At 38.8% G+C, this 19,228-nt stretch overlaps 1 protein-coding gene across 1 annotated transcript; it reads right to left on the reverse strand.

Moving 5' to 3' along the window:
• Nucleotides 1-1,048: 1,048 nt before the first annotated feature.
• Nucleotides 1,049-4,431, reverse strand: LOC308611287 (UDP-N-acetylglucosamine--peptide N-acetylglucosaminyltransferase 110 kDa subunit-like). Its single transcript, XM_081260128.1, has one exon. The coding sequence runs from the start codon at nt 4,311-4,313 to the stop codon at nt 1,173-1,175; it is 3,141 nt and encodes a 1,046-aa protein (XP_081116254.1). The 5' UTR covers nt 4,314-4,431; the 3' UTR covers nt 1,049-1,172.
• Between the last annotated feature and the right edge of the window lie 14,797 nt (nt 4,432-19,228).

The following is a 19,228-nucleotide window of genomic DNA, read 5'->3' on the forward strand; positions in this document are numbered from 1 at the left end:
TAGAAGGCCTGAAACATAATTATCATATACATAGCTGGTCCTTCAGAGCTTTTCACCTATAACATGTTTTTTGATGAAAGTTATTTAATGTACTGGAGATAACTGTGACTTACTGATCAAATATTTGAATACTTATACTTACCTGGGATTTCATTTCTGCTGAAAGAAAAAGGAAAAACAGGACTCACCTAAAAAAAACAAACTTTAGAAATGAAAGTAAAAATCTTATCACACACTCTCACTTTTGGAAGCAGCATAGAGGGGCAGTCAATGGTAAAACACTGGTGAAATAGGTCAAAACTCTAGGCCAAAAATCCATTATTATTATCGTCAGTGACAGTACCACAACTGTGCCCTTCATAATTAATAAGCACTCCTAACAATCTTCATTTGGCACCAGATGATGTGTTGAAGAGAAACACTCTGGGAGGTTTTGAATCACACTTGGTATTTTGTTAGCCAAGTTACAGGAGAATTTTTAAAGTGGGGGGAAGGGAAGAAGGAAACGGACCAGAAAAAGAATTGAAGCCATCATCTACAGACCAACAAAGCACTGAGAGTTCCAAACGTTATGTCAGACACTAAAGTGACTGATAGAGGCTCAAGTGGTTTATAAAACCTATAAAAAGACTACACCAGCAAAGTCCCCATTTATCGGTAGAGTTCAGAAACTAAAACAAGGAATATTTTAGCTTAAAACCTTATCTCAAGAGAATCATATACACTTCACATGAATAAAAATACCTGAAACCAAACATTTTTAAAAGCTCCAATACCCAAAATATAAAGAAAAAAATTAATTCAGAAGACTCAATCAATCCGTGATAATCACAAAACGGCCGGGCAATCTCTATCTCCCTTCCACATTAACCATCCATCCCCTGGAAGACCAAGGGAGATCAGACCTTCCAGACTTACCTTCCAGACTTACCTTCCAGACCTTCCAGACACCTGGCTGCTGCAAAATTCGATGGAGACTCCTTGTGCAACAGCAGTTTCGCATCTCTTGGGTTTCTCCCTATCGTGATCATGCAGGAAGCAAGTCTGGCTGTGCTATTTCTTATCATTGTCTGTCACCCATCTGCACCATGATATTGAAAAAGTAGTTCCCTTTCCCCCAGAAGGTTGAGGCTCAGCTACAGGGGTAATTCTCCTGGGCACACAGTCATTATTTAGGCCGACTCAGTGACTTCAACCGGCTTAATCATGTGATCAGGTTTGTTGCCAGCTGCATAATGCTCCCACATCTGTAGGTAGAGCCGCTCTAGTTCCATTGTATATTGTTTGGTGTTGAACAGAGGGCTAGATGTTCTCTGCTTCCAGACTTTGCCACGAATTTTCTTCAGGTATTCGAGATCAGTTCCCAGTTTCACAGCTATCTCTTCATATTCTTGCCGATTTTTAGCAATCAGCTCAAGACAGCCTAAACAAGTGAGCTGGGAACCTGCAACTCGGGAAGCAAGAGTCTCTCCTGGCATAGTCACCATGGGGGTCCCTGCCCAAAGGACATCCATCCCTGTGGTGTGGCCATTACAGAGTGGAGTGTCCAAGCAGACATCAGCCAGCTGGCCTCTCCGAACATGTTCCTCTTTAGGAGCAACAGGGGAAAAAATGATACGGTTTGGGGGAAGGCCCATATTTTGTGCGTACTGTTGAATATTAGCTTCTCCTGCTGCTGGAAAACGCAACAGCCACAGTACACTATTGGGAACACGCTTCAGAATATTTGCCCACATCTGCAAAGTAGATGGGTCAATTTTGTATAACTGATTAAAGTTACAGTACACAATGGCATCTTCCGGTAACCCGTACTGAGAACGTGTGGTTACAATAATGGTACGGGGAACCTCCTCTCCAGTGGCAGCCTTATTGTTGATCAGGGTAATTGCCAGGCCATTGCTAATACTGAATCCATTCATTGTAATCTGAATTTGTCCTCTGTTAATCATTTCAATAACTGCTTCTGCAACAGTATTCATAGGAATGACAGGCATATTAAGAGCTGTATTACTGCTGTCTGCGTTGTCTTCTCCATCAGGACATTTCATCTTGACTATTTGCACATCTGATAGACTATCAAGAAATGCTTGGAGGTCGATGCCATTCAGCACAATCCGATTGTCATAAATGTGCCCATTGGACTTAAAATCGATGACGGCTTTTTTCTTCAGGTGAGGGAACATATTAGCATGATCACCAATAAAGAACGTATGGGGCATATAAGCCAGTTTCTCAGAATACTGCTCAGCAACTTCAGCAGGTGACGTTTCCTGATCAGTGATGATATAATCCATGAAAAGCACGCCACTAGTCCCAGGGTACCCCAGCCACATTGCCTGAATAGGAGCTGGCCTGAGAGCAAAGAGTTCATTTCGAGCACCCCTGGTATAACCATTCATATTTACAAGGATGTGTATACCATCTTGATGGATGCGATCAGCTGCTTTCCCATTGCATGGAATCTGAGAAAGATCAGTGAAATGATTGGCTTCTGCCATCACCTTCGCTCGGAAGTTTGTGCCATCATGTGGGCTCAGGGCATAACAGAATATCTCAAATTTATCAGGACTGTGCATGCCTGGAATAGACTGCATAAGGTGAGAAGTAGGATGGTTCCCAAAGTCAGAACTCACGTATCCTACACGCAGTCGACCATCACTGAGCTTCAAGTCTGTTATATGTTCATACGGTGGTTTATGAAGGGCACTTATATTAGCCAAGCAGAGGTTCCCATGCCTCTCAGCAATAGCCTTCCTGAAGCCATGAGGAAGAGGATAGAGCATACTATGATGAGGCTGCACAGAAGGCAACCTATTCTTCTCCAACTGGTCAGCCACAATGCTGACCAACTTCTTCATTCGCTCATCATAGTCTGTCCAATCACAGACAACCTGCAGGCAATGAGCCAGATTACAATAAGCGTCAGGAAAATCAGGTTGAAGCTTCAGAACAGTGCGATAAGAAGCAATTGCTTCTGGAATATTCCCTGAATCCTGGTGAATGGAAGCCAGATTGCTGTGGGCATCCGCAAATGCAGGGTTGATCTGCACGGCACGAGTATAACACTCTAAGGCTCCCTGAACATCCTGCATCTCCCATAGAGTGTTTCCCATATTACAGTACGCATCAGCAAAGGTAGGACTGATTCGAATAGCCTCCTTATAATGCATCAGAGCTTCGTGCAGTTTTCCCTGCTGCTTCAATACACTTGCTAAATTTGAATGGGCATCAGCAAAGTCTGGGCAGAGCTCTAATGCTTTACGATACAAGTGAACCGCGTCTTCACTGTTTCCCTGTTCTCCTTTGATATTGGCTAGGTTATTCAGAGAGTCTGCATGGGTGGGACACAGCCGGAGAGCTGTACGATAACAATCTTCTGCTTCAGCAACACTGCCCTTCTCTTTGAGAGCGTTGGCTAAGTTGCAGTAAGCATCAGGGAAATGTGGTTGCAATTCAATAGCTCGCCTGTAGGTGTCTATTGCGAGATCCATCAGGCCTTGCTCATAGTATACACAAGCCAGGTTGCCATGTACCACTGCATGATTTGGACTCAAGCTTAGGGCACGAAGGTAAGCTGCCACAGCTCTGTCAAAAATCCGTGCCTCATTGAAGACATTTCCTAAATTGATATAAGCATCCAGAAAATTGGGGTCAAGGGTGACAGCCTTTTCAAAGTGATGAATTGCAAGCCAAATCTCCCCTTGTGCATTGAAAACACAGCCAAGATTACTCCAAGCTACTGCAAAGTTCGGTTGCATCTCAATTGCTTTCAAATAACATGCCTTGGCTTCTTCTAAGCCACCCAGGGCTTTGAGCAGGTTCCCCAGGTCACTGCGAACACAGTACAAAGAAGGATTGTACTGAAGAGCAGAGACGTAAGCTTGTACTGCTCCTTCCATGTCGCCTGCTGCTATCAAAGCGGCTGCCAGGTTAATATAACCATCGATGAAATCTGGTTTGAGACGCAATGCATGCCGGTAATGCTCAGTTGCTTCCTGCAACTGCCCTCTTTCCTTGTACACATTCCCCAAATTCGAATAGGCTTCTGCCAGAAGAGGGTTCTGTTTAATTGCCAGAGTACTAAAGTGGGCAGATCTGTCCAGCCTTCGACACTGGAAGTGTATAGATGAAAGTAATAAAAGTACACCAGTATTGCCTGGCTCTTGTCTCCAGAGCTGCATGCAGTGTCTCTCAGCTGTCTCAAAATCTCCTGCCTGATATTCTCGATGTGCCAGCTCAGCTAACCCTTGGAAGGAAAGCATACGTTTCGTTGGTTCTGTGCTGTCGGCCACGTTGCCCACGGAAGACGCCATCTGGAGCTTCTGGAGAGAGTGAAAAAAGGGAGTAATTGAGTCCCGCTGCCGCCACTACTGGCAAGAATGTTTCTAGTGGTAGCAAACACGAGCGCAGCAGCCGTACCACTGCTTTGGCACGCTTAAGCAGCGGCAACAGTTACAGGCACCGAACCTTAGGAACTATGGTTGGCCATCTACCTCTCATGCTCTTGAAATCTTAATTCTTAACCCTGCCCTCTTCCCCCATTTTTCTCCTAATCAGGGAATAAAAATTACCTATCCATTTGCCTTAGAAGAAATCAAAAGTCAGTAGGCCAAACACTTTTCAAAATATTGTTTTCTGTCCAGTTGGAAATGAAATACATGATTGACTTTTCTTCATCATTCATATAGTCAACGTGGAGAACATTAGGGCCGTGAATTTCAATACAGTAAGATGAGAAAATTTTAAATTGGCCTTCCCAAACCACTAATAAGTAACCGATGTTGTATAGAATGCTAAAATCTTAGAGACTGAGTTTGATATTTTAAAAGTTCTGCAAACATGAGCTAATTTCTCCTCATCAAATTTCTCATGCCTCAAACCTGAGTATCACTTTTTAAAAGATAAATTTTTATTTATTTATTTATTTATTTTTATCTTGGCTGCGTTGGGTCTTCAGTGCTGCGTGCAGGCTTTCTCTAGTTGCGGCGAGTGGGGGCTACTCTTTGTTGCGGTGTCCGGGCTTCTCATCACAGTAGCTTCTATTGTTGTTCCACAACTCTATGGGTTCCTTTTTAGGTCCTACGAAGAACCCTAGAAATTAGTTCATGTCATTATAGGTTTTTGCAAAATTGTCAAAAGTGAGATATTTTTATTTCCATCAGGTAAGTCCAGCGTCTATTTCTTTGTCAATTTTCCTTCTATCATATTCTGCTATGTTGGATCATATTGGATTGGTCACAGGCTTTCTTGAAATCTGGCTAAGGAGATGTTTTAAGTGAGGCTATTATGTGATTTTCAGACACCACCATATGTAACTGACTATATAATATCCCATTACAGGAATAACTTCCAGTACTCTTACTGACTACTCTACTGACTTAACTAGCACAAGACACAGAAGCGTAAGGACAAAAACCACCTTACAATATAGCCATGTCTTGCACTTCACAGCTCTCAAAGCATGTGCGTTTGAAGAAGAAAAAAAGAACTGAAAAGTATAAAACCAGAAGTTATTCTGTGGAAAATTATTTCAATCATCAGGCATGTGAAGGATAAGTCAAAGATTCAGTTTTCTTCAATGCTTAGTCAAAACGGAAATTTCCTTCTGTCAAGAATATACCCCAGGGCTTCCCTGGTGGTGCAGTGGTTGAGAGTCTGCCTGCCGATGCAGGGGACACGGGTTCGTGCCCCAGTCCGGGAAGATCCCATATGCCACGTAGCAGCTAGGCCCGTGAGCCATGGCCACTGAGCCTGCATGTCCGGAGCCTGTGCCCCACAACGGGGAGAGGCCACAACAGTGAGAGGCCAGCATACCGCAAAAAAAAAAAAAACCCAATATACTCCAGGGGCTTCCCTGATGGCACAGTGGTTAGGAAGTCACCTGCCAATGCAGGGGACACGGGTTCGAGCCCTGGTCCGGGAAGATCCCACATGCCGCGGAACAACTAAGACCGTGTGCCACGACTATGGGGCCTTCGCTCTAGAGCCCGTGAGCCACAACTACTGAGCCTGCGAGCCACAACTACTGAAGCTTGTGTGCCTAGAGCCTGTGCTTTGCAACAAGAGAAGCCACCACAATAAGAAGCCTGCACACCGCAACAAAGAGTATCCCCCAGTCGCTGCAACTAGAGAAAGCCTGCGCACAGCAACGAAGACACAACACAGTCAAAAATAAATAAAGAAAGAAATAAAAGAATATACCCCATCAATAATGTGTGTAATGGAATGGTGTGAATGAGTATTTTATCAGAATTCCTGTAATGCACAAACCTATAGCAGTACTGAAATCAGTAATGCATTTATAATAGTAAATATTTATGAGGAAGTAATCCATAGAGGTTTTCTCAAAGTTAACAATGAACATTAATGCGACATTATCAATAATAAATTGTGATGCTGAAATAAACTTTTCTAAACTATTAATAACTAAAAGCAAACTCTAATCAACCATGTGAAAAGAAATCTATGTCTATAAACTACAAAGTTTATTTCTTAAAATTTTATTTCTAAAACAGGAGGCAGTTAAAGAATATATAGCTACAAGAGTGGGGAAAAAGTTTTATAGAGACACATCTGGCAGTAGTTAATTTTCAAATGTCATTTTTCTAGATTTTGTGACACCTATAGTATTGATATTTCAAAGCATTTAACAAATTGTAATTTGAAGATTTGCTACTTCCAGGTAGAGTAAAATATTTTGAAGCAAAACAACATTTCCACTGAGAAAAATTTTAAAAGCCAAATAAAATAGTCAGCATTCAATCAAAAAGTTCTAGACATACCAAGAGATAGAATCATATGACTAAAATTCTAAGAAAAGAACAGATAATACACAAATATTTATATAAGATATTGTGTATATTTATCAGGAAAAGTCTTTATCAAGAAAAGACTTTTAAATCATCAAAATTAATATTACATTTTATTTATTTGTATATTTTATTTATATATAGATATTTAGATATTTATATAAAGAACTTAAAGTTAAAGCTCTAGTTAAGGCAGTGACAAAAGCAGTAGCAGTGGCAGTGAAAAGAAATGGTTATATTCAAGGATATTTTGTCAGTAAAAGTCCAAGATCAAATGTCTGACTGCATACATGGGATGGATAGACGGAGTGGGAAAAATCAAAGTTAACTATAGAGGTTCTAGTGAAGATGGGGTTGCCATCACCCAACCCAAGGGGTTGCTATCATGCCCAAGGTCTAGGAGACTCAAAAGGAAAGTCATGGTCGAGGAAAAGTTAATTGCTGGGAAAATAAGACTCCCAGTCTCTCCAGCTCCTTACACTAGTTTTTTTTTAAACATCTTCATTGGAGTATAATTGCTTTACAATGGTGTGTTAGTTTCCACTTTCTAACAAAGTAAATCAGTTATACATATACATATGTCCCCATATCTCTTCCCTCTTGCAACTCCCTCCCTCCCACCCGCCCTATGTCACCCCTCTAGGTGGTCACAAAGCACAGAGCTGATCTTCCTGGGCTATGCGGCTGCTTCCCACTAGCTATCTATTCCTTATACCAGTTTTGTTTTTCTGCTCATATACGTAGCAGCATTTCATTCAAGGGGAAAGTCATTGATCTGACTGGTCAAATTAAACACCATAGTTCAAGGCACATTTACAGTGGTTAGTTCCTCCACAATTTAGAAAGTAACGTTCACAATTTCCCTCTTCCTACACTGTGGAACACATTGGCCATTCCTCCAAAGTTTCCACTCCATAGAGTGGACCAGAGATGACATTAGCCCAGAACTGAGAGCTTGGCATGAGATGGTGTCAACCCCACCTAGAGCTCTGGCATAAGTTATGACCCAACCCAGCTCTACAGAGAGTTCTGCATGGAATCTTGTCTCAGCCATAATAATGTGATTCTGTTTTTCATTTGGTTTGCTTCTTTGCTTAACTTTCCCTGGCCACTCTGACAAACAAAATTTCAGGCAATCCTGGGCCACTCACTAACTTTATTCCATCTAATGTTATCCAGATTCCCAAGAAAATTACTAACTATAAAGGGGGAAATTTGGAACATGGTGAGTTTTAGGTGCCTGAAATATACAGGTAACTGAATCCAGTTAAGTAGCAAATTATTTGGATCTCAAATATGCCAGTAGAAGAGCAGACTAAGCTCAATTTAATGTACTCTTACTGGAGACACATGTAAATTCTGGGTCAGTTTTGAAAATGTTAAAAGCACATAGCTGAGATTAAAAGAAAGAAAGGAGCACCTGCATGTTTCAGAAAGTAACAGAGAAATTAAATCCAGAGAAATAAGAGCAGACTGATGTGTATGCGTTCTGTTCCTTAGTATAGGCCTTATGTACATAGGGGCTGGAGCTAGAAATCTAACATTACCTTGAGGCCAGGAATTTAGACTCAGGATGGAACAATATGGAGAAGTTAGTACAGATATCCTACAGAACTTTCATGAGGAACTGCTTAGTCCATTAAGAGGGCCAAGGGAGGTGGTGAGGAAGATTGATATCTCTTGAAAACCTTCAGGTACAGAAAACATCAGCACCTCTGAAAAGTAGGCCTGTCCTTCCCAGAGTTGTGATGGCCAGGTTGTCACTAACCTGTAAGGCCCTGTATGAATCAGAAACTGCAAGGAGAGGAATTCAAAGAAAACCAGATGCAGGATGGGTGTGGCAATAAATCCTAGGACCCTATCAGAAACAAAATTAAAACCACTCTAGAGGGAAATTTTAACAAACCAGGGCAGAGAGTATCCTAACCAGAATAAAATAATAATTCTGAGGAAGTTCCTTTACTTATTTAAGTAAGATTCAATGCATTTCCATGGCCAGGCCCTTTAGAAGAATTCTAAAACATATACAAACAATTCATTTACATCTTATATATCCCACCATCCAGAGCAAAATTCACTTAAGAACTGTACTGGTGGAAATTGGGCAGCACTATGGAGAAAATAAAATGTGTTTACCATCAAAAAACATGAAGGTAAGAAAGATAATGTCTAATTTTTTAATTATCCTGTGGTTTCTTGAAATCTTTTGGAAACCCAAACTAGAGAAACCTAGGAGGAAATGAAGATTTAAATGTTTAGAGATTTATCAACTCATCTATAAAAGCTTTATTAATCTCTTCTTTTAATAACATTCCTGAGAGGTATAAATGTGTCCAGTGATAGGGTTGAATAAGCCTGAGAGAATTTCAATTGTTTACTATTCTTGGTCAGCTCTTAAGACCTTTCAGGAGCATTTTGATTTTCATGGCCTCATCCAACAAAAGCAGGATATTTTACAGAAAGTCCTGGGCCACTTTTCGGCTTGCTTTTGTGTTTATGCTTTTGGTTTTTTCACATCGGGCGGTACATTAGGCTACCTATTGCATACTCCCTCATTCATGCATGCATTCACTCAAACAATATTGACTGAGTTGAGACATTTAATTAACACTCAATAAATGATGTTTAGATGAATGAATGCGCTTTCTATCAAAGTAAGTGTAAGTACTGAGAAAAATTACAGAATGTATGATCCCAGCCCCACAAAAGCTTATAACTGTGTTGAGGATATAACATATGCTGATGAAATAAGTAATATATCATATTGGACAGGGTCTAAGTTCAAAAATGAGTTTTTATAAATAATCAGAGCCTAAGGAGCACAAAGAAGGGACAGTTCATTATGGCTTGAATCTATCAATAAATGTACATTTCAGATGAGATTTGAGATTGACCTCAAAGAAGAGGACTTAGATATATGAACAGAGAACAAAAAAGGCATGGTGATAGCATGTGCATAGATAGTGTGGCCAATATTTATGTTCTTCATTAAAGATAGTCAGAGATAACCCAAATGTAACTGTTTCCATGGGTCCATTCTCAGTATCCAAACAAAACGGCAAATCCTATCTTAGTAAAACTAATGAAAAACACAGTCTTTAACAAAGAGATTGTGAAGGAAAGGGGGAGAGAAAGGCTTGCATCCCACACCACACAACAAAACTTTTTGAATTATTTGTTTAATTGTCTCCCTCTGAAAATTTCCTCTCCCTCTCTCGGTACGTGTCTCTTCTCCCACATCTGGCCACACTCTACCAGCCATCTTTCCAGATCTTTCCAGAACTCTCCATCCTAGTTTCATTAGGCCACAATTTAAACATCTCACAGGTCTCCAGGATGCATCCCCATCACTTATTCCACAAAGACAAACAAAGGACACTTCTCAGGATCACGTTTCTTTGAAGGAAGAGGTCATGAGGAGTGATTATAAATAATATAAGGTGGAGAGCAGTGACTTAAAATACCATTTTTCACCTTAGAATGTGAATACAGGGAACTTTGGGAAACTAGAAAATCTAGAAAGGATTCACTGATAATTATTTATGTTCAATGAATAAAATAAAATGTAATAATACGGCTGAACGCTGACAGATTCACTTTTTCAAAAGTTGCTTTCACACACCTTCACTATTGGGATGTTTGATAAACACACCTTTCCTTCTTTACTTTCTTCTTTCTTTGCAGATACTGGCACCAAACTTTCAAACAATAACAACCTTCCCATAAGTCCCTTGCCAGGCAAGATTAAGGTATAACAATCCAAACAAAGTTTTGAAGAAGATAACTGCTTGAAAGCACAGGAAAAGAGCTGGGTTTCTCTTATTCAACAGTCACATAATGAGTAATGTGCGAATTGGTTTAAAAAGTCTCTCTGCATGAGGGGCTAAGGTTAAGATTAGAACTTCTGAGGCCAGAAGAGCAAAATGACTACAACAATCCACATATTTTCAAGAGCTGCCCTTTGGATGTGAGGCATTGATTTTTCCCACTATTTTTTCAGCAACCCAACTGGTGTCTTTATTAAACGACATAAGAGAATACAGTGTGGCCAAGAAGGCTTAGATTTCCTTAGCCCCAAGTCAGATATTCTCCAGTGACTGTCCACTCAAATGAAAAAGAGAGATTTACAAGAGGAAACTGGATACAACTGAGTGTACTTTAATTTTACCTGAATTATTTGTTTTGTTTTCAATTCTCCGCTGAAGTGCCTACATTAATATATCTTTAAGAGCATTTCCTTAAGTTGAAGTATTCATTCAGTATATTCATTTACTATAATTTAGAAAAGCCAAATGATTTAGACAAATTCATTTCTATATTGCCACAACAGTGTATTGTGAACTAAATGACACCTGGCAGTTCTTTACTCAGATACTAACTCAATTAGAAGGCAGAACAAGGATACCTACCCATTCAGGGAAGGATAGGTCACTTAGCCTCTGTAGCTCTCTTAGGTCTCTTATCATCACAGTAACAAATTGAAGACTAAAAACCATATGATTATCTCAATAGATGAAAAAAAAGCTTTTGAAAAAAATTCAATATCCATTCATGGTAAAAACTCTCTAGAAAGTGGGCATAGAGGGAACACATACCTCAACATAATAAAGGCCATATACGACAAGCTCATAGCTAACATACTCAATGGTGAAAAGCTGAAAGCATTTCCCCTAAGATCAGGAACAAGACAAGGATGCCCACTCTCACCACTTTTATTGAAGGTACTTTTGGAAGTCCTAGCCACAGCAATCAGACAAGAAAAGTCAATAAATAAAAGGACTCCAAAATGGAGAGGAAAAAGTAAAACTGTCACTGTTTGCAGATGGCATGATCCATAGAAAATCTGAAAGACACCATCCAAAAATTATTAGAGCTCAAAAATGAACTTGGTAAATTTGTAGGATACAGAATTTATATCTAGAAATCTACTGTATTTCTATACACTAACAGTGAACTATCAGAAAGAGAAATTAAGGAAACAATCCCATTTACAATTGCGTAAAAAAGAATAAAATACAGAAGAATAAATCTGCCTAAGGAGGTAAAAGACCTGTACCCAGGGAACTATATGACACTGATACAAGAAATTAAAGATGACACAAACAGCTGGAAAGATATACCATGGTCACGGATTGGAAGAATTAATATTGTTAAAGTGACTATCATACCCAAGGAAATCAATGGATTCAATGCAGTCTGTATCAACATATCAAGGGAATTTTCCACAGACCTAGAACAAATAATTTTAAAGTTTGTATGGAAACACAAAAGGTCCTGAATAGCTAAAACAGTCTTGAGAAAGAAGAACACAACTGGAGGAATCATGCTCCCTGGCTTCAGACTATGCTACAAACCTACAGTAATCAAAACAGCATGGTACTGGCACAAAAACATCGATCACTGGAACAGAATAGAGAGCCCAGAAAGAAACCCATGCACTTATGGTCAATGAATCTATGACAAAGGAGGCAAGAATATGCAGTGGAGAAATGTCTGGGCTTCATTAGGGATGGTTTCATCAATTAATTTGTTTTCTTAAATGGACCATACTTTTCCATGTCTTTGTATACCTTGTGATTTTTTTGGTTGAAAATTTGTCTTTCAAATATTATAATGTGGTATCTATGGAAATCAGATTCTCCCACTTTCCCAGGGTTTCCTGGGCTTTTGATTGTTGGAGGCTGTAGTAGTCTGTTTGTTTAGGGACCTTTCCAAACTATTTTTGCAATGACTGTTTTCCTTATCGTATGTATGCACCGAAGTCTCTGTTCCTTTAGTTCATGTTTAGCTAATGTTTTGACAGAGATTTCCTTGAATTCCTGCACCTAAAACAAACAAAAATAAATACACACAAGCACATCCACATGCACACCCAAAACCACACACCTCTGCCCATTGTGCAGATTGCTGGATCACTCCTTCAACATTTAGCTGACCTGCATTGAGTTCAGGGCTCAGCCCATGGTAAAAGCTTAGAGACTCCTCTGGTGTTTTCAGAACATGCATCTTATCTCGAGTATGCATGTGGCTTTCCTAATTTCTCTGGACACATGTGTACTTTTTGTAGGTTCTAATTTCCCAAAGAATCTCCCCCAACTTTGGCTCCTGCATCTTCTGTGGTCTACTGTATTTCAATGCACAGTCTTCTGCCCCAGCCATCTGTGCTTTGTTAGTTCAACTTGCACTTTTTTGAGCATTGACCGCTGCTTTTCCAGACTGTGTTCCAAGTTAGCTAAGACAGAGATAAGCATCTTGTGTCAGTCCTTCAGGTAGCTCCCAGACAGGTTAGAACAGATACACATAATAATCTGAGAGTACAGTCTCTTCTGCTCCCTCCTGAAGCAGGATTGAGGGTCCCATTCTAGGAATGGTCTGCTGTTACTTTAAGACTATCACTGCATTAAGACTCCACCACTTTAAGACCATCACTACACTAACAGTGGATGGGGCAAGGGCAAGTAAAAATGCCACAAAGCTTTCCTGCCATTTTCAAATTGCCTCTTCCCTGGTTCACTATGTGTTTGGTTGCTATAAATCTTTGGCTGATTTCAGGACTAAGAGAAACTCAAAGAACCCCACAGCAAAAACCAGTATAATCAAACTCTCAGAAGCCAAATGACACAGAAAGAATCTTTTCTCCCAAAGGAGAAAGAAAAAAGAAATTTGTTACAAAGCAGGGATCCTCAAAAAGATTAGAGCTAATTTCCTCTATGAAACCACGGAAGCAAGAGGCCAGCCATATTTAAAGTGCTGAAAGAAAAAAAATTGTCCACCAAGAATTCTATATTTGGCCAAACTGGTTTCAAAACGTAGGGAGAAATTAACGCATTCCCAGATGAACAAAGGCTGAGGGCATTTATTTTACAACTTCCTACCACTGCCCTATGAGAAATGCTAAATTGAACCTTCAGGTTGAAATGAAAGGACACTAGACAGCATCTCGAAGCTGTAGAAAGAAATAGAAATCTCCAGTAAAGATAAATACATGGGCAAGTACTAAAGCCAGTATTGTGTTATTGGCTTGTAGCTCTACTTTTTATTTCTTACATGATTGAAAAAACAAATGTATAAAATAATCATAAATCCATGTGATTGGGCTCACAAAGTAAAAAGGTGTAATTTGTGACAATAATAATGTAAAGAGGAGGAACAGAACTGTAGAGGAACAGAGTTTCTGTGTGCTACTGAAGTTGGTTTCAATTGAAATTATATTGTTTTAACTTTAGAATGGTAAATGTCATCTTCTTGATAACCACAAAGAAAATATCAATAGACCATATGCAAAAAGAAATGAAAAGGGAATCAAGAGTTCACCACAAGAAAATCGGCTAAGCACAGAAGTCAGTAATGGAGTAAATGAGGGGCAAAAAATGCATAAGACATACAGAAAACAAGCAGGAAATAGACAGAATTAGTTCTTCCTCATCAGTAATTTTTGAAAAAGTAAGTGGATTAAGCTCTCCAATGAAAAGATAAACATTGGCAGAATGGACTTTAAAAACAACCATAATCCAAGTATATGCTGTCCGCAAAAATCTCACTTGATTTCAAAAGACACAAGTTGCTTGAAAGTTAAAGCATAGAATAAAATATCCCATGCAAATAGTAACAAAAAAGAAGGAAAGAGAGACAGAAAAAGAAAGGAAGGAAGGAAGGAAGGAAGATAGATCTGGGATGGCTATGTTACTATCACACAAAATAAACTTTAAATCAAAAACTATCACAAGAGGAAAAGGAGGCCACTATATGTTGATAACAAGTTCAATCTATCAAGAACATAGAACACCTATAAACATATATGTACCAAACAACCCCCAAATATGTGAAGCAAACATTGACAGAATTGAAGGAAGAAATAGATAGTTCTAAAATAATAGTTGGAGATCAATACCTTGCTTTCAAGAGTGGAAAACACATCTAGACAGAAGATCAGTAGAGAGGTAGGGGGACTGAATAACACATTTAACCAACTAAACCTAACAGCGTATATAGATCACTCCACTCAACAACAGCAGAATACACCTTTTTCTCAAGTACACATGGAACACTCTCCGGGAAAGACCATATGTTAGGCCACAATACAAGTACCAATACATTTTTAAGAAATTGAAATCATACAAAGTATCTTCTTTAGCCACAGTGAAAGGAAGGTAGAAATCAATAACAGAACCATTGATAGCCATTTCCCATCATGCCTGCCACACATGATATAAAGCAATGAAGGGAAAAACATAATTTACCACTTAGAAAAGTGGGAAGGAGGACATACCATTGACACAGAGTGTATGCTGTTTCCCATTGTCAGGGATAGAAATAAATTAGCATCATTTATTCATTAGTGTGTTAATTTCTTGGTCAATCATTGGGCAGCCAGTGTTTCTGCCTGATGGGAAGATTTCCTATACTCAGTGTTGAGTGGAGCCAACCTTGAAAGGGACATTTTAAAGGATTATACTGTGATGGGCTTCGCAGTACCCTTCCTCCTATGCCAGTATTTAGGCTGGGGTATTTCCATGGAGTGTGTACAATCGTAGGCCCCAGTTCACCAGAATTTAGTTTGACTCGTTCTGTTAATACATTCCCTCAGTACTTTGTCTTTTGTATCCTTTTGCATTTAGTTCATTCTTTATTATCACTGCGAAACAACTTTGTTTCCTGTTCAGATGCCAAAAAGTGGATATCAATACCTCCTGAGTTTTACACATCACAGATCAGTTTTGGATATCAGGGACAGAGACAACAGCTATTTCCAATGACTTTGAGACATACTTTGAACATGTGATTAACATGTTGAGTGTTGAAATGTGTGTCGAGCTCATTACACGTGCTCTAAAAGGTTTCAAACTGCAAATATTTAAAAATCTCTATCTTTGAATCGTTTTCCTGTGCTGTCCCTTTGTGTCAGACTGTTAATATGCAGTCTGGCACCTTCAAATAATGTGGCTTTGTAACCAATTATTTACATGTTGTTTTATCCACAGAGAATCTTTTTTTTAAATAAATTTATTTATTATTTATTTTTGGCCGTGTTGGGTCTTTGTTGTGGCACACAGGCTGTCTCTAGTTGGGGCGAGTGGGGGCTACTCTTCGTTGTGGTGTGCGGGCTCCTCATTGCTGTGGCTTCTCTTGTTGTGGAGCACGGGCTAGGCGCTGGGACTTCAGTAGTTGTGGCACACGGGCTTCAGTAGTTGTGGCTCATGGACCCTAGAGCACAGGCTCAGTAGTTGTGGCACACGGGCTTATTTGCTCTGCAGCAGGTGGGATCTTCCCTGACCAGGGCTCAAACCCATGTTCCCTGCACTGGCAGGTGGATTCCCAACCACTGTGCCACCAGGGAAGTCCCCGCACAGAGAATCTTAAGGTCAAAACATACAACTCGATTAACTACACTTCCTCCTGTTCACATTTCCCTCATCTTTTCTTCATCTTCTGTCTATGTTTCCTTGGCCCTGTTTATATTAAGTGCTTTTGCCATTATATTTGATTGTTTGTATTCCGGTGAGTTACCACAATGCTTTATGAGACACGCTAGGATATAAATGCATTTAAGTAATATATATATATATATATATATATATATATATATATATATATATACACACACACACACACACATATATATGTAGTTTGCTTGAGTGCAGTGTTTTTCGTTTTCTGTACTGAATTCATTAGCATGGGTTGGTATAATATTTAGCATAGGTCGATATGTAATTTGTAAACTAATAAAGTCTTAAAAGTGAGGAAATAAGTCTTTCAAATTTAATTATTTATTTTAAAGAGCAGAATAGCATACATAAACAGGTGCCTAATGAAAACTTGTATTCTAATTTGGAACTCTCATGAACACCTATTCTTTTGTTCTTCTAATGGTATGATCGTAGGCCATTTGATTATTTTTATTTTTATGGCTTTAACTTTAGAATAATGAAATATTCGTAAATTTAAAAAAGTATTTTTCTTTATTTGATGGGGGTGGGATACTGGAGAAATGAAAGGTCAAACACCTATTGAGGAATCCATACTTGTCTATATAGTGTGTACTTTTATTTCAATAACTGATTTAAAATTCCTAAAAGGATGCTATAATAAGTTATTATGCCATTTTACAGACTGAATTAAGTGAATTTCAGGGAGGTATGAAACTTGCCTAAGGCTATCCAGCTGCCAAGTGGTAGAAGTGAGAATTAAATCCAGGTATACCTATCGCCAAAGTTTCTGCTCATCTCTTTACGTCATCCACTTTGAATAGCCAATGCTTTTCTGCTTACAAATATGACTGAGGTTTCCAGACAGTCAACATTGCTTTTTAATCAGATAGAAAAATTACTGTTGCTTCTCTAAAGACATATTCCTTTTCCATTAAGTGACTTTAGTTGTTCAGATAATACTTCCAGACAGTAGTCATCATACAGTTGGAGACTAAGAACAGAACTCAGGGATGTGTCTAGCACTCAGTAAAGACCAACTGGGCTCACTGATGGTACTTACGGTCATTTCCTCTAGACTAAAATAATCTTATTAATAAGAGCCTAATAATTCACAGTACTGCCCTTGCCTGATTGTTTGTTCTTCTCCCTCTATCACTCTCTCTTTCCCCATATGATTATTATTTTTGACAATTTTTGGTGAATTAAATTCAGGGATTAGTATTCAGGAGCGCTAGTCACAAAAGCAGAGAATCTTAGCTCACACCAAAGGAAGAAAATAGAGAAAAAGTATAAATTATATGAATACACACATATCACACATGTACCAACTATATGTTGCACTCCTCCAAAATCTATTTCGTATCTGCACATTTATTGTATATTAGCAGTAAGACAAGAAATGAGCATAATGCTCTGTTTACAAGATACAGAAAACAGACCCAAATATGGAAATTACTAGCAATGAGAATGGGGAAGAAAGACTACAACAAGGAATGTAGATGATATTTTTGTTTCTTAGCTATGATGCCAAATATTGAACTTTCAACTTGAGACAAGGAGGCCATAAAAAGTTGTATTAGTATCCTAGAGCTGCCATGACAAAGTACCAGAGACTGAGGAGGTTAAACAACAGAAATTTACTCACTCACGGGTGTAGAGGCTAGAAATCTGAGATAAGGTGTCAACAGGATTGATTTCTTCTGAGGTATCTCTTCTTGGTTTGTAGATGCCATGTTTTCCTTTGGTCTTCACATGGTCTTCTCTCTGTGCATGTCTGTGTCCTAATATTTTCTTTTTATAAGGACACCAGTCATATTGAATTAGAGCCCACCCATTTGACCTCATTTGACCTCAGTTACTTATTTAAGGGCCTTATGTCCAAATACAGTCAGATTACGAGGTATTGGGGGTTAAGACTTCCACATATTAACTTGAGCAGGACACAGTTCAGGTGATAATAGAAGATAAGAGTAATTTAAGCAAGTAAGTAACTATTGTTTACAGTGAGTTGCTTAAGGATATGTATTTACTCAAGAAAAACAAGAAGAAATTACATAACACTCTGTGTTATACAAAGATATTAAATTAATCATAACATCCTGTGAGATGGGCATTAAATTAGACTAAGCAAGAGTAAGCAACTTATCCAGAATTGTATAGTTGGTACTTTCCAGAATTTAAACCAGGTATTTTCCCAGTTCCATTCTACGTTATATATTCATTTCATTATTTGAAATGAATTTTGAGTCTTCATTTTGCTTAGTTCCTGAAGTTATATGGGGATAGAATGGAGTTGGATATTTTCAGTGACATTCACATATGGGGAAGGAAATTGAGTCCAGAAGCTTCAGCAGTGTTTCCATGGAGAATGCTAACAACAGAACCAGAAACACCGTTATCCTTTTGGTTCAGTGATCTTTCCTATAGCACTACAAGAATCAATTTTAAGAAGCCCCATGTTTTCCAAACTTTCACCAATGGGCTCTGTAGGGTCCTCTAACAATATCTAAGAGACTAACTAGTTTCACATTCCAAGCCACTTAAGACAAGGAGTTCTGATTGTTCTCTGTGAGGAAATCAAGTGACAATCATAGCTGGTAATTTAGGATAGTTTCTTCAGGGCCCAGGCCAAACCTAATACACAAGTGATAACCATTGTTAAGTGCATCTTTGACAAGGATTCATCAAGTATCAAAGAGGTCTATAAATTGGGAGAAATTATGATCAAAGACAAACATAGACCACAGATATCTAATTAATGCTCAATTATTTATGAGTTTAACTTTGGTTAACCTCATTTTCCTTCTTCTAGACAATTTCCAATTCATCTCCACAAAGAGACCAGAATACTTACCTTCCAAAACAAGATTTATTGTGTTCCTTTAATTCAAAGCATACAGTGACTTCTACATTCACTCCACCAAGTTTTGCTAGGAGAGAAAAGGAGACATTATATTTTATCTTGAATTACATATGCCACCATACTTGACT

This window comes from Mesoplodon bidens, assembly GCF_964165515.1.
Source record: "Mesoplodon bidens genome assembly, contig: HAP1_SCAFFOLD_490, whole genome shotgun sequence".
NCBI classification, from domain to species: Eukaryota; Metazoa; Chordata; class Mammalia; order Artiodactyla; family Ziphiidae; genus Mesoplodon; species Mesoplodon bidens.

Bases quoted from the DNA above. Each gene is read 5' to 3' on its own strand.
- LOC308611287 (XM_081260128.1), bottom strand. From the start codon at position 4,313: ATGGCGTCTTCCGTGGGCAACGTGGCCGACAGCACAGAACCAACGAAA.